Below are 12,812 nucleotides of genomic sequence, written 5' to 3' on the forward strand. Positions count from 1 at the left end.
AGGTAAGTTTTATGTACTTTCTGATTCTTAAGTTGGAAAACAAGGTAACCTCTAATATGGGCTGTGAGGCCTTCCTCTGCCCAAGCAGCTGCAGATATGAACCCTGAATATAAAGGGATCTTAGGCTAGAAGGGATCTTGGGCAGAGCTGAATGGCTCTAAGCATTTGACCTCACCTTAGTTTCCTCCTGAGAAGAGTCAACAGAGTCCAGCATCTTCTTCCAAGGTCAGGAAAGGGCAAAGATTTGAAATTAGGCATCACTGGGTTCTCAGCTGGGCCTGCAAGGTCCCCTCCTCCCACTATGCAGAGCAAAGAGGAGGTTGCAGAAGAGAAGAGGATATGAGATTGGTTCTCTGCTCCTCCCTTTCTTTCCCTGCTTTCCCCACACCCACCCTCTCCCCCACAGCAGCCTTCTCCCCCACAGAGGCTGGGATAGAATGAGGGGGGCGGAGTTGGGGACTGAGGGATCAGAAGCCCCAGGATGCCCTGTATCTGAAGAAAGCTTTGGCCAGGGGCAGCTGTGCTGGCTCATGCTCTCCTCCTTCTGCTGCTGCCATCCTCCAGCAAGATGCTAGGGTCTCTGGGGCTTTGGGCATTACTTCCCACAGCTGTGGAAGGTAAGCGTCTACAGGGAGGGGAAGGGTCTTTCCATCCATCCCGTGAGGGAAAGGGGCGCTTGAAGCAAGAGCCACCCCTTTGGAAGAGTGGTGAGTGGGCTGGGTGAGTGAGGGTGAAGGACAGAGCCATGTGTCCCCATGGTGGGGCTCAGGTTCCAGCCCTCTGCTGACCCTGCTTCCTCCTGTGGCTTTACCATACTGACGCTGGGATGTGGAACATGTTTTGTCTGTTCTTTTGGCCACTTTTTTGCCTCTGCATTCACTCCTATCTCGAATCCTTTCCTTTCCCCACCCTGGGCCTCAGCACCCCCAAACAGGCGAACTTGTGTGTTCTTTGAGGCCCCTGGAGTGCAGGGAAGCACAAAGACACTGGGAGAGCTGCTAGATACAGGCCCAGAGCTCCCTAGAGCTATCCGCTGCCTCTACAGCCGCTGCTGCTTTGGGATCTGGAACCTGACCCAAGACCGGGCACAGGTGGAAATGCAAGGTGAATGGCAAAGTATATGGCAGGTGATAGCTAAGGTGGGAGACAGACACATCCTGGGGTGTGGGTGGCAACCAAGAGGGAAGGGGAGAAATAGAACATGTGGTGGGAAAGAAAAGCCCATGAGAGATGGAAGGGATGCCTCTGATAGAGAAGGGATTTATCCTCTGTTTCCACACGCCATTGTGCTTTCTCCCTTTTCCCCCTTTCTCTCCTCTTCCCCTAATCCCACCCCATCAGGATGCCGAGACAGTGATGAGCCAGGCTGTGAGTCCCTCCACTGTGACCCAAGTCCCCGAGCCCACCCCAGCCCTGGCTCCACTCTCTTCACCTGCTCCTGTGGCACTGACTTCTGCAATGCCAATTACAGCCATCTGCCTCCTCCAGGGAGCCCTGGGACTCCTGGCTCCCAGGGTCCCCAGGCTGCCCCAGGTAGCCACCCAAGGGTACTGAAGGCTGGTGGGGGCTGGGCCCAGGTTAGGATGAGAGGTGGAACCAGGGCCAGTTCTCACCCTACTCCCACCCCACACTTTCCTCCTCCTGGCCTTGGGAAGTTGGTTGCCCTGGTGACTGGGAGATAAGGGGTCTTGTGACCAGGGTGGGGGTGGGTTGAGAAGCAAGCTCTCAGGAGGGGAACAGCAGAGAGCAGGTTTGGGTCAGTGCTTGCCAGCCTGCATTCTTGCCTTGATGTCCAGGTGAGTCCATCTGGATGGCACTGGTGCTGCTGGGGCTGTTCCTCCTCCTCCTGCTGCTGCTGGGCAGCATCATCTTGGGTACTAATCCACCCCATCCCTCCCTTGTGACCCCAAGACATTGTCCCCAGAGCTCTGATCCCTCTCCAGGCACCCCTGACCCCATGGTCTTGGGATCTCTATAGCCTGATTCCCAGACTCCCATGACCTCTCACAAAGCTCCCTTTCCATAGAGTCCCTTTTCCTGTCCCCATGCATGTGCACCCTGAACCTAAGTCTCTTCTCTGTTCCAGCCCTGCTACAGCGAAAGAACTACAGAGTGCGAAGTGAACCAGTGCCAAAGCCAGGGCCAGACTTGGGCAGGGACTGGAGTGTGGAGCTGCAGGAGCTGCCCGAGCTGTGCTTCTCCCAGGTGCCCCAGGGAGGGAGAGAAGGGATCCTCTGGGCACTCCTGGAGGTTGTGCTGGGGAGGAAGCCTGGCCCTATTATAGCTCAGAGGCCCACACTCAGCACAGTGTCCCTACCAGGTAATCCGGGAAGGAGGTCATGCAGTGGTTTGGGCCGGGCAGCTGCAAGGCAAACTGGTTGCCATCAAGGCCTTTCCACCGAGGTCTGTGGCTCAGTTCCAAGCTGAGAGAGCATTGTACGAACTTCCAGGCCTACAGCACGACCACATTGTCCGATTTATCACCGCCAGCTGGGGGGGCCCTGGCCCCATGCTCTCTGGGCCCCTGCTGGTACTGGAACTGCATCCCAAGGTGAGCACCAAGGAGTATATATGTGTGTGTGTGCCTGTGTGTATGTATGGAGGTGGGGGCTACATGGCAGCTGGGCCTTGTTGATGCTTCTGCTTTCGATTTTCTCTTTTCTAAGACATTAAAAATGGCCAGGTGAGGTGGCCCACGCCTGTTATCCCAGGACTTTGAGAGGCCAAGGTGGGTGGATCGCCTAAGCCCAGGAGCTCAAGACTAGCCTAGGCAACATGAGGAAACCCTATCACTGCAAAATTAGCTCAGCATGGCAGTGCACACCTATAGTCCCAGCTACTCAGGGGGCTGAGGTGGAAAGATCGCTTGAGCATAGGAGGTTGAGGCTGCAGTGAGCCGTGAGCATCCCACTGCACTCCAGCCTGGGAGACAGAGTGAGACCATCTCAAAAAATAGTAACAAGCTGGGCACGGTGGCACACGCCTGTAATCCCAGCACTTTGGGAGGCCAACTTGGGAGGATTGCTTGAACCCAGGAATTCAGGGATTCAAGAACAGTCTGGGCAACACTGTGAAACCCCACCTCTACAAAAAAGAAAAAATTGGCTGGGTGTGATGGCACGTGCCTGCGGTCCCAGCTACTTGGGAGGCTGAGGTGGAAGGAGTACCTGAGCCTGGGAAGGTCAAGACTGGCAGTGGGCCAAGATTGTGCCACTGCACTCCAGCCTAGGTGACAGAGTAAGCCCCGTCTCAAAATAATAATAATTTTTATTTATTTTTATTTTTTATTACAAAAACAATACATGTTTATATATTTATTTTATTTTATTTTATTTTATTTTGTGAGGGGGGCAGAGCCTTGCTCTGTTGCCCAGACTGGAGTGCAGTGGCATAGCTTGGCTCACTGCAACCTCTGCCTCCTGGGTTCAAGCAATTCTCCTCCCTAAGCCTCACCAGTAGCTGGGATTACAGGTGCCTGTCACCACGCCTGGCTAATCTTTGCATTTTTAGTAGAGACGGGGTTTCACCATGTTGGCCAGGCTCGTTTCGAACTCCTGACCTCAAGTGATCCACCCATCTCAGCCCCACAAAGTGCTGGGATTACAGGCATGAGCCACTGTGCCCAGCCAAAAAAAAAAAAAAAAAAAAAAATGTTGGCCGGGCACGGTGGCTCACGCTTGTAATCCCAGCACTTTGGGAGGCCGAGACGGGCAGATCACGAGGTCAGGAGTTCGAGACCATCTTGGCTAACACGGTGACACCTCGTCTCTACTAAAAATACATTTAAGAAAATTAGCCGGGCGTGGTGGCGGGCGCCAGTACCAGCAGGGGCCCAGCTACACGGGAGGCTGAGGCAGGAGAATGGTGTGAACCCATGAAGCAGAGCTTGCAGTGAGTGGAGATCGCGCCACTGCACTCCAGCCTGGGTGACAAAGCAAGACTCCATCTCAAAAAAAAAAAACCAATGTTAAAGAAATACCTTCATGCACAACCCTCCAAACTCATTCATATATTCATTCAACAAATAATTATGAACTATATGTCAGACACTATGCTAGAGGCCAGAAAAAACACAATCCCTGCCTTTACAGATTTTATAGACTAGCAGGGGAGACAGAAATGGATCAAGTAAACACAAGTGTCAAATGTCAAGTGTGCTAAGTGCTAGAAGAGAGGGCCACTGAATTATAAGAATAATAAGATGTGACTTGAAGGGGAGAGCAATGAGCAAAAAGAAGAGGAAAAGGTAGGCAGAGGCCAGCCACACCAGGCCCTATGGGCCTGCTAAAGATTTGGTACTTTTAAAGCTTTCATACCATTTCCCATCTGCTTCCTGCTAGGCATTACACTACCCACTTTTTTTTTTTTTTTTTTTGACAGAGTCTCATTCTGTTGCCCAGGCTAGAATGCAGTGGCACGATCTCAGCTCACTGCAGCCTCTGCCTCCTGGGTTCAAGCAATTCTGCCTCAGTCACCCGAGTAGCTGGGATTACAGGCGTGCCGCCACTACTTACTCCTGGCTAATTTTTGTATTTTTAGTAGATATGGGATTTCACCATGTTGGCCAGGCTGGTCTCAAACTCCTGACCTCAAGTGATCCGCCTGCCTCGGCCTCCCAAAGTGCTGGGATTACAGGTGTGAGCCACCCCGCCCGGCCATGCTACACACTTTAAACATTTCCAAACACACCCTTTGCAAACACATTATGAGGTAGGAATGATTATCCACATGGGGCTCAGAAAAGGAAAGTCATTTGCCCAGAATCTATGTGACTCTAGAGCTGGCTCCTCATCATCATGTCTGTTGTCTCCTGTTTACCCCTCCACCAGGACTGTGTGTGTCTCTGTCCACGTAGAAGAGCTCCCCACAACTCACTTTGCCCTATTGTAAGTAGTTCAACCTCCACCACCTGTTTCAGTGCCCAAATGCAGTGGCTCTTCCCTGGACTTTTTCAGCCCCTATAGCTTCTGCACCTCCGAAATCTTGAATGATGGAAAATCTCCTCTTTGACCACATACCTCCTGGCCCAGCTCAAAAATCACTGTTTTTTTGTTTGTTTGTTTGTTTAAATTTCTCTGACTTCTCCAGGCAGTGTTAGTCATTCTTGCTTTATGCCCCTTGGCACTCGGTTAATTTTCCCATCTTGGGGTTTACTGCATTCTTTATCTCTTACCTTCTCATCTGAGTCATCTTGGTGCCTGCACACAACTCATGGCCACTGAAGGTGCTTGATGACACTTGTCGAATGAGGGGTTCTATTGCTCCCTTCCCTCCAATTCCCACTTGCCCTCCACCTGCTACTCTGTTATCTACTGGCTCTGCCTGTCTATGTGTACACATGCCTGACACCTCAGACAAGGTGGCTCATGAGGGATGCCCCTGACTAGCTTACCCTGCCTCCTCTGTTACTGTCTTTGCCTCACATTTTCTGAGTCAGTATAAGCTGGTGGTTATTAGTAAGTGATCTTGAGTCAGACTGCTTGGATTCAAGCTCCACTCCTGCCTCACCGACTGACTTCAAGCGAGTTTCCTTAGTTCTCTGAGGAAAAGCTCTTCATCTGTTAAATGGGGGTGTGACAGGAAGACCGACCTCCTAGGGTTGTCACAAGGATTACAGGAGGCCACATCCACTGGGCCTGGACCACAGTAAGTGCCTAGTAACCTTGATCTCGAGTTACTATTTTTCATGTCAATTGATGCACAGTCTTACTCCTTCTACCTATTGTCTTGGCCAGCATCCGTCGGTGTGTCTGTCTGCTGGGGAGATGCAGGGAGAAGACTGTCAATTGATCTCTGCTCCCTGGGATGGATCAGCCACCTCCAGCTTTGTGTACTGTCCTTTTCTCTCTGTTTTTTCCCAGGGCTCCCTGTACCACTACTTGACCCAGCACACCAGTGACTGGGGAAGTTCCCTGCGGATGGCACTGTCCCTGGCCCAGGGCCTGGCATTTCTCCATGAGGAGCGCTGGCAGAATGGTGGGTGAGCTGGGCATAGGAAGTCAAGGCAGCCACACTGCTATGTTTCTGATTCTCCCTTAGTTTGGAGGGGAAGGATTGGGTCAAAAGGGGGAGGAAGAGCCGGGCGCGGTGGCTCACACCTTTAATCCCAACACTTTGGGAGACCGAGGCAGGCGGATCATGAGGTCAGGAGATCGAGGCCATCCTGGCTAACACAGTGAAACCCCGTCTCTGTTAAAAATACAAAATATTAGCCAGGCATGGTGACATGTGCCTGTAGTCCCAGCTACTCGGGAGGCTGAGAGGCAGGAGAATCGCTTGAACCCGGGAGGTGGAGGTTGCAGTGAGCCGAGATTGCGACACTGCACTCCAGCCTGAGCAACAGAGCGAGATGCCAACTCAAAAAAAAAAAAAAAAAAAAAAAAAAGGCCGGGGGCGGTGGCTCAAGCCTGTAATCCCAGCACTTTGGGAGGCTGAGACGGGCGGATCACGAGGTCAGGAGATCGAGACCATCCTGGCTAACACGGTGAAACCCCGTCTCTACTAAAAAATACAAAAAAAACTAGCCGGGCGAGGTGGCGGGCGCCTGTGGTCCCAGCTACTCAGGAGGCTGAGGCAGGAGAATGGCGTAAACCTGGGAGGCGGAGCTTGCAGTGAGCTGAGATCCGGCCACTGCACTCCGGCCTGGGTGACAGAGCGAGACTCCGTCTCAAAAAAAAAAAAAAGAGGGAGGAAGAACATCCATGTTCCTTCGACCTTGATTCCCCCACAGGCCAATATAAACCAGGTATTGCCCACCGAGATCTGAGCAGCCAGAATGTGCTCATTCGGGAAGATGGATCGTGTGCCATTGGAGACCTGGGCCTTGCCTTGATGCTCCCTGGCCTCACTCAGCCCCCTGCCTGGAACCCTACTCAACCACAAGGCCCAGCTGCCATCATGGAAGTGAGTTCTCTGGCTAACTGGTGAGGCCCAGGATGATGGTGGTGCTGCTGATGGCAATGCAGCCATTGTGTGTCAACAGTTGTAGCAATACCTATAGCATTTGGGACATTGCTGAGTCTGTGTTTGGGGATATTGCATGGACCATTGCTGCAATGAGGGTTGCCACAGAGATGATTCTTGGCCCTTCGTGCCTTGCTCTCCAGGCTGGCACCCAGAGGTACATGGCACCAGAGCTCTTGGACAAGACTCTGGACCTACAGGATTGGGGCATGGCCCTCCGACGAGCTGATATTTACTCTTTGGCTCTGCTCCTGTGGGAGATACTGAGCCGCTGCCCAGATTTGAGGCCTGGTAAGGATAAGTGGTACAGTCCCTTCCCCTGGGCTCCCCCTCACCCATTCTAGGTTCACCCCAACCTGACCTGGTCCTGAGAAAGCTCTGCTCTTCCCTATCTTGCCTTTTCTATATGGTAGGCACCCCTAGGACTAACTGACACCCAGCCCCTCTACCTCCCTCCAGACAGCAGTCCACCACCCTTCCAACTGGCCTATGAGGCAGAACTGGGCAATACCCCTACCTCTGATGAGCTATGGGCCTTGGCAGTGCAAGAGAGGAGGCGTCCCTACATCCCATCCACCTGGCGCTGCTTTGCTACAGTAAGAGGCCTAGGCTGTTGGGCTGGGAACCTGGAGAGTGGGGGCTGGGCATGGGCTTCAAGGACATCTCTGCCAGGGCATCTGTCTACTCCTATCTCCTCTCATCTCCCATCACTCCTTGGTTCATGCTCAGCTGGAACTGGGCAAGCCTGCTCTACCCCTCAGTTCATCCTCTTCCACCCTAAGTCTCACACAGTCCATTCCATCTACCTGAGACACACACCTTCCTCCTGCTTAGCCTTGCCCAGCCTGTCTCTCCTCTCTACCATCAGTTAGCCCTGTTCCTCAGTCCCCTTCTCCAGGATGCCCTCCTTGGCTTTGCTCTTGTCCTGAGCTCTGCCCCATCTGCTTTCCTAATACAGTAAAGCCCAAAAATCAGTTCAGTAAGTCCCCATTCTGTCATACATTGATGTTTCTGCTGTGACCCAATAAAAGGCAGTTCTGGGTATAAAGGGTGAAAGCAGTGGCCTCACAGTGAAAGTTCAGGGCTTTGCACAAACACTGTTTTTTTTTTTTTTTGAGACAGAGTTTTGCTCTGTCACCCAGGTTGGAGTGCAGTGGTACGATCTCGGCTCACTGCAAGCTCTGCCTCCTGGGTTCACGCCATTCTACTACCTCAGCCTCCCGAGTAGCTGGGACTACAGGTGCCCGCCAACGTGCCCGGCTAATTTTTTGTATTTTTAGTAGAGACGGGGTGTCACCATGTTAGCCAGGATGGCCTCGATCTCCTGACCTCGTGATCCGCCCGTCTCGGCCTCCCAAAGTGCTGGGATTACAGGCGTGAGCCATCGTGCCTGGCCACAAATACTTTTTTAACAGAATGTGCCTTCTGCTACCTGATCTGAAATTTCCACGGCACAAGTGTTAAGTTAGCTAACGGAAACTGGGCATTACTTGCAGAAGACTCTGGCTCTCTGAGAGGAAAGAGAGTAATTTCCCATTAGCATATTAAGCTTTCAACCTATATTAGCTCCTCAGAGGAAACAGTGGGCTGTACAGAAGGCCTTTGCAGAGCCTGTTTCATAGGGAACAAGATTCAGAAGGCTGGAATTCAGCAAGAGGGAAAGGAGGGAGGCTCCAGGAAAGATCAGAAGTGGGTGTTGAAAGCAGGCGAGTGATGGACACTGAAGATGCCTTTTAACCCTGGCGCCCACTCAAGATCCTAGAGTCAACCCTCCCTCCCTGTCATTCCTCCCAGGATCCTGATGGGCTGAGGGAGCTCCTAGAAGACTGTTGGGATGCAGACCCAGAAGCACGGCTGACGGCTGAGTGCGTACAGCAGCGCCTGGCTGCCCTGGCCCATCCTCAGGAGAGCCACCCCTTTCCAGAGAGCTGTCCATGTGGCTGCACACCTCTCTGCCCAGAAGACTGTACTTCAACTCCTGCCCCTACCATCCTGCCCTGTAGGCCTCAGCGGAGTGCCTGCCACTTCAGTGTTCAGCAAGGCCCTTGTTCCAGGAATCCTCAGCCTGCCTGTACCCTTTCTCCTATGTAAATATGCAGTTTATGTGTAATCAATGTACATGCCAACATAAACATGGCGATTGCATAGCTGTCTTGTCTGCCTCATCACTGCCTTTCCCACCTGCCGAATCCTTGGATTCTTCTGTGGGGATCCAGTCCACAGCAGTTCTGACCAGTGACTCGGTGTAGGTGTGCAGGAAACAGAATAAAGTCAGCTTTCCTGACGCATATCCTTGGGCCTTCCTCTATTCCTGTAATCCAGGAACCCTCTTGTCCCTCTTCTCTTCCACTAACATTTATTTTTATTTATTTATCTGATTTCTTTTTTTGAAGACAGAGTCTCTGTCCAGGCAGGAGTGCAATGACACGATCATGGCTCACTGCAGCCTTGTCCTCCCTGGGCTCTTGTGATCCTCCTACCCCAGCCTCCTGAATAGGTGGGACCACAGGCATGGACCACCATACCCAGCTATTTTTTCTTTTTTGAGACACAGTCTCGCTCTGTCACCCAGGCCGGAGTGCAGTGGCACAGTCTCCGCTCACTGCAAGCTCTGCCTCCCGGGTTCATGCTATTCTTCTGCCTCAGCCTCCCGAGTAGCTGGGACTACAGGCACCCGCCACCATGCCTGGCTAATTTTTTGTATTTTTAGTAGAGACGGGTTTTTGTTTTGTTTGTTTGTTTTTTGTATTTTTTTTTTTTAGTAGAGACGGGGTTTCACTGTGTTAGCCAGGATGGTCTCCATCTCCTGACCTCGTGATCCGCCCGTCTCGGCCTCCCAAAGTGCTGGGATTACAGGCTTGAGCCACTGCGCCTGGCCTAGAGACGGGTTTTCACTGTGTTAGCCAGGATGGTCTCGATCTCCTGACCTCGTGATTCGCCCACCTCGGCCTCCCAAAGCGCTGGGATTACAGGCCCACCGCATCTGGCGTAATTTTTTATTTTTTGTAGAGATGAAGTCTTGCTATGTTGCCCAGGCTGGTCTCAAACTCCTGAGCTCAAGCAGTCCTCGTTCCTCAGCCTCCCAAAGTTCTGAGATTACAGGCATGAACCACTGCACCCAGCATTTTAAATTGTTTTTTTTTGTTTGTTTTGTTTTGAGACGGAGTCTCACTCTGTCGCCCAGGCTGGAGTGCAGTGGCGCGATCTCGGCTCACTGCAAGCTCCGCCTCCCGGGTTCCCGCCATTCTCCTGGCTCAGCCTCCCGAGTAGCTGGGACTACAGGCGCCCACAACCGCGTCCGGCTAATTTTTTTTTTTTGTATTTTTTGTATTTTTTTTTTTTTTTTTTGAGACGGAGTCTCGCTCTGTTGCCCAGGCTGGAGTGCAATGGCCGGATCTCAGCTCACTGCAAGCTCCGCCTCCCGGGTTCACGCCATTCTCCTGCCTCAGCCTCCCGAGTAGCTGGGACTACAGGCGCCCGCCACCTCGCCCGACTAGTTTTTTTATTTTTTTTAGTAGAGACGGGGTTTCACCGTGTTAGCCAGGATGGTCTCGATCTCCCGACCTCGTGATCCGCCCGTCTCGGCCTCCCAAAGTGCTGGGATTACAGGCTTGAGCCACCGCGCCTGGCCTTTTTTTTGTATTTTTAGTAGAGACGGGGTTTCACCGTGTTCTCGATCTCCTGACCTTGTGATCCTCCCGCCTCAGCCTCCCAAAGTGCTGGGATTACAGATGTGAGCCACCGCGCCCAGCAAATTGTTTATTTTTTAAAATTTTTATTTATTTATTTATTTTGAGACTGGGTCTTGCTCTGTTGCCCAGGCTGGAGTGCAGTGGCACGGTCTCAGCTCACTGCAAGCTCTGCCTCCCGGGTTCATGCCATTCTCCTGCCTCAGCCTCCCAAGTAGCTGGGACTACAGGCACCAGCCACCACAGCTGGCTAATTTTTTTGTATTTTTAGTGGAGACAGGGTTTCACTGTGTTAGCCAGGATGGTCTTGATCTCCTGACCTCGTGATCTGCCCACCTTGGTCTCCCAAAGTAAATTGTTTATTATTTTTGTTTTTGAGATAAGCTCTTGTTCTGTTACCCAGGCTGTGATCATAGCTCACAGCATCCTTGACCTCCTGGGCTGAAGCGATCCTCCCACCTCAGCCTCCCAAGTAGCTGGGACTACAGATGCGTGCCACTACACCCGGCTAATTTTTGTATTTTTTCATAGAGACAGGGTTTTGCCATGTTTCCCGGGCTGGTCTTGAACTCCTGGGCTCAAGGGATCCACCTGCCTAGGACTCCCAAAGTGCTGAGATTACAAGTATGAGACACCACACCCAGCCTCAACATTATTTTTAAAGGTGGGATCTCGTGGTGGGCACTGGGGAAAGAAGGGTAAACACAACAAAAATCACTGCCCTAAAGGTGCTCAAAGACCTGCACATCACATTGTTGGGGTCCTGTACACTGTCCTGGGGGTAACAGGAGAGACTTGAGCAGGAATGCTTCACAGAGCACAGGATGCTTGAGCTGTGTCTTAACTGAGCAAGAGTTTCCCAGGAGCGTGTTCTTGTCCCTTCCTGTGACTCAGCTCTCATCCACATCCAGTCAGTTCTCAAGTCCCACTGAGGCAACCTAGGCAGGGGCTAGTTCTTCTTTTTCTTTTTTTCGAAATGGAGTCTCGCTCTGTTGCCCAGGCTGGAGTACAATGGTGGGATCTTGGCTCACTGCAACCTCTGCCTCCTGGGTTCAACTGATTCTCCTGTCTCAGCCTCCCGAGTAGCTGCGACTACAGGCGCCCGCCACCACACCCAGCTAATTTTTGGTGTTTTTTAGTAGAGATGGGGTTTCACTAATGTTGGCCAGACTGGTCTTGAACTCCCGACCTCGAGATCCACCCATCTCGGCCTCCCAAAGTGGTGGGATTACAGGTGTGAGCCACCACGCCTGGCCTTCTTTTCCTTTCTTAATCAACCTACATCATACTTTGATGGGCAAGGCCTGCTTCTGGGCACCTTTTCTTTCCTTCTTCCTAGGACCTGCAGGCCCCAACTACTATAATTACCCCCTGGCAGCTTATGTTTCCCCTAATCTAGGCTAAACAGTACTCTTTGGATGTTCTTTATTTTTTTAAATTTTTTCGGACGGAGCCTCACTCACAAAAAAATTTTTTTTGACAGAGGCCAAAGTGGATGGATTACCTGAGGTCAGGAGTTCGAGACCAGCCTGGCCCACATGGTGAAACCCCATCTCTACAAAAAATAGAAAAATTAGCCGGTCATGGTGGCACGTGCCTGTAGTCCCAGCCACTTGGGAGGCTGAGGCAGGAGAATGGCTCGAACCTGGGAGGTGGAGGTTGTAGGGAGCCGAGATCGCACCACTGCACTCCAGCCCAGGTGACACAGCAATAGTCCTTCTCAAAAAAAAAAAAAAAAAAAAGAAGCTGGGCCCAGTGGCATGCGCCTGTAATCTCAGCACTTTGGGAGGCCGAGGGTCACGAGGTCAGGAGTTCGAGACCAGCCTGACCAACACGGTGAAACACTGTCTCCATTAAAAATACAAAAACTAAGGCCAGGCGCGGTGGCTCAAGCCTGTAATCCCAGCACTTTGGGAGGCCGAGACGGGCGGATCACGAGGTCAGGAGATGGAGACCATCCTGGCTAACACAGTGAAACCCTGTCTCTACTAAAAATACAAAAACTTAGCCGGGCGAGGTGGCAGGCGCCTGTAGTCCCAGCTACTCGGGAGGCTGAGGCAGGAGAATGGCGTGAACCCGGGAGGCGGAGCTTGCAGTGAGCTGAGATCCGGCCACTGCACTCCAGCCTGGGTGACAGAGCGAGACTCCGTCTCAAAAAAA

General features: G+C 52.1%; 1 protein-coding gene across 3 annotated transcripts; it reads left to right on the forward strand.

The window, feature by feature from the left end:
- Positions 1-488: 488 nt before the first annotated feature.
- On the forward strand, positions 489-9,251 carry AMHR2 (anti-Mullerian hormone receptor type 2). Of its 3 annotated transcripts, none has more exons than XM_025402771.1 (11): positions 489-617; positions 922-1,104; positions 1,342-1,533; positions 1,797-1,874; positions 2,087-2,205; positions 2,321-2,551; positions 5,862-5,976; positions 6,731-6,903; positions 7,107-7,254; positions 7,423-7,559; positions 8,758-9,251. In XM_025402771.1, the coding sequence occupies exons 1-11, from the start codon at positions 569-571 to the stop codon at positions 9,052-9,054; spliced, it is 1,722 nt and encodes a 573-aa protein (XP_025258556.1). In that variant the 5' UTR covers positions 489-568; the 3' UTR covers positions 9,055-9,251. The 3 variants fall into 3 exon arrangements, with proteins under 3 accessions (XP_025258556.1, XP_025258558.1, XP_025258557.1); XM_025402773.1 differs by having other exon boundaries at positions 7,427-7,559; XM_025402772.1 differs by lacking the exons at positions 7,107-7,254; positions 7,423-7,559.
- Positions 9,252-12,812: the final 3,561 nt, after the last annotated feature.

This window comes from Theropithecus gelada, chromosome 11 (assembly GCF_003255815.1).
Source record: "Theropithecus gelada isolate Dixy chromosome 11, Tgel_1.0, whole genome shotgun sequence".
Classification (NCBI taxonomy): domain Eukaryota; kingdom Metazoa; phylum Chordata; class Mammalia; order Primates; family Cercopithecidae; genus Theropithecus; species Theropithecus gelada.

Excerpts from the sequence above, each read along its gene's own strand:
- AMHR2 (XM_025402771.1), top strand. The coding sequence starts at position 569 with ATGCTAGGGTCTCTGGGGCTTTGGGCATTACTTCCCACAGCTGTGGAA. Across the intron at positions 1,875-2,086 it reads GCTGGGCAGCATCATCTTGG|CCCTGCTACAGCGAAAGAAC; the intron begins GTACTAATCCAC and ends TCTCTGTTCCAG. Across the intron at positions 7,560-8,757 it reads CCTGGCGCTGCTTTGCTACA|GATCCTGATGGGCTGAGGGA; the intron begins GTAAGAGGCCTA and ends CATTCCTCCCAG.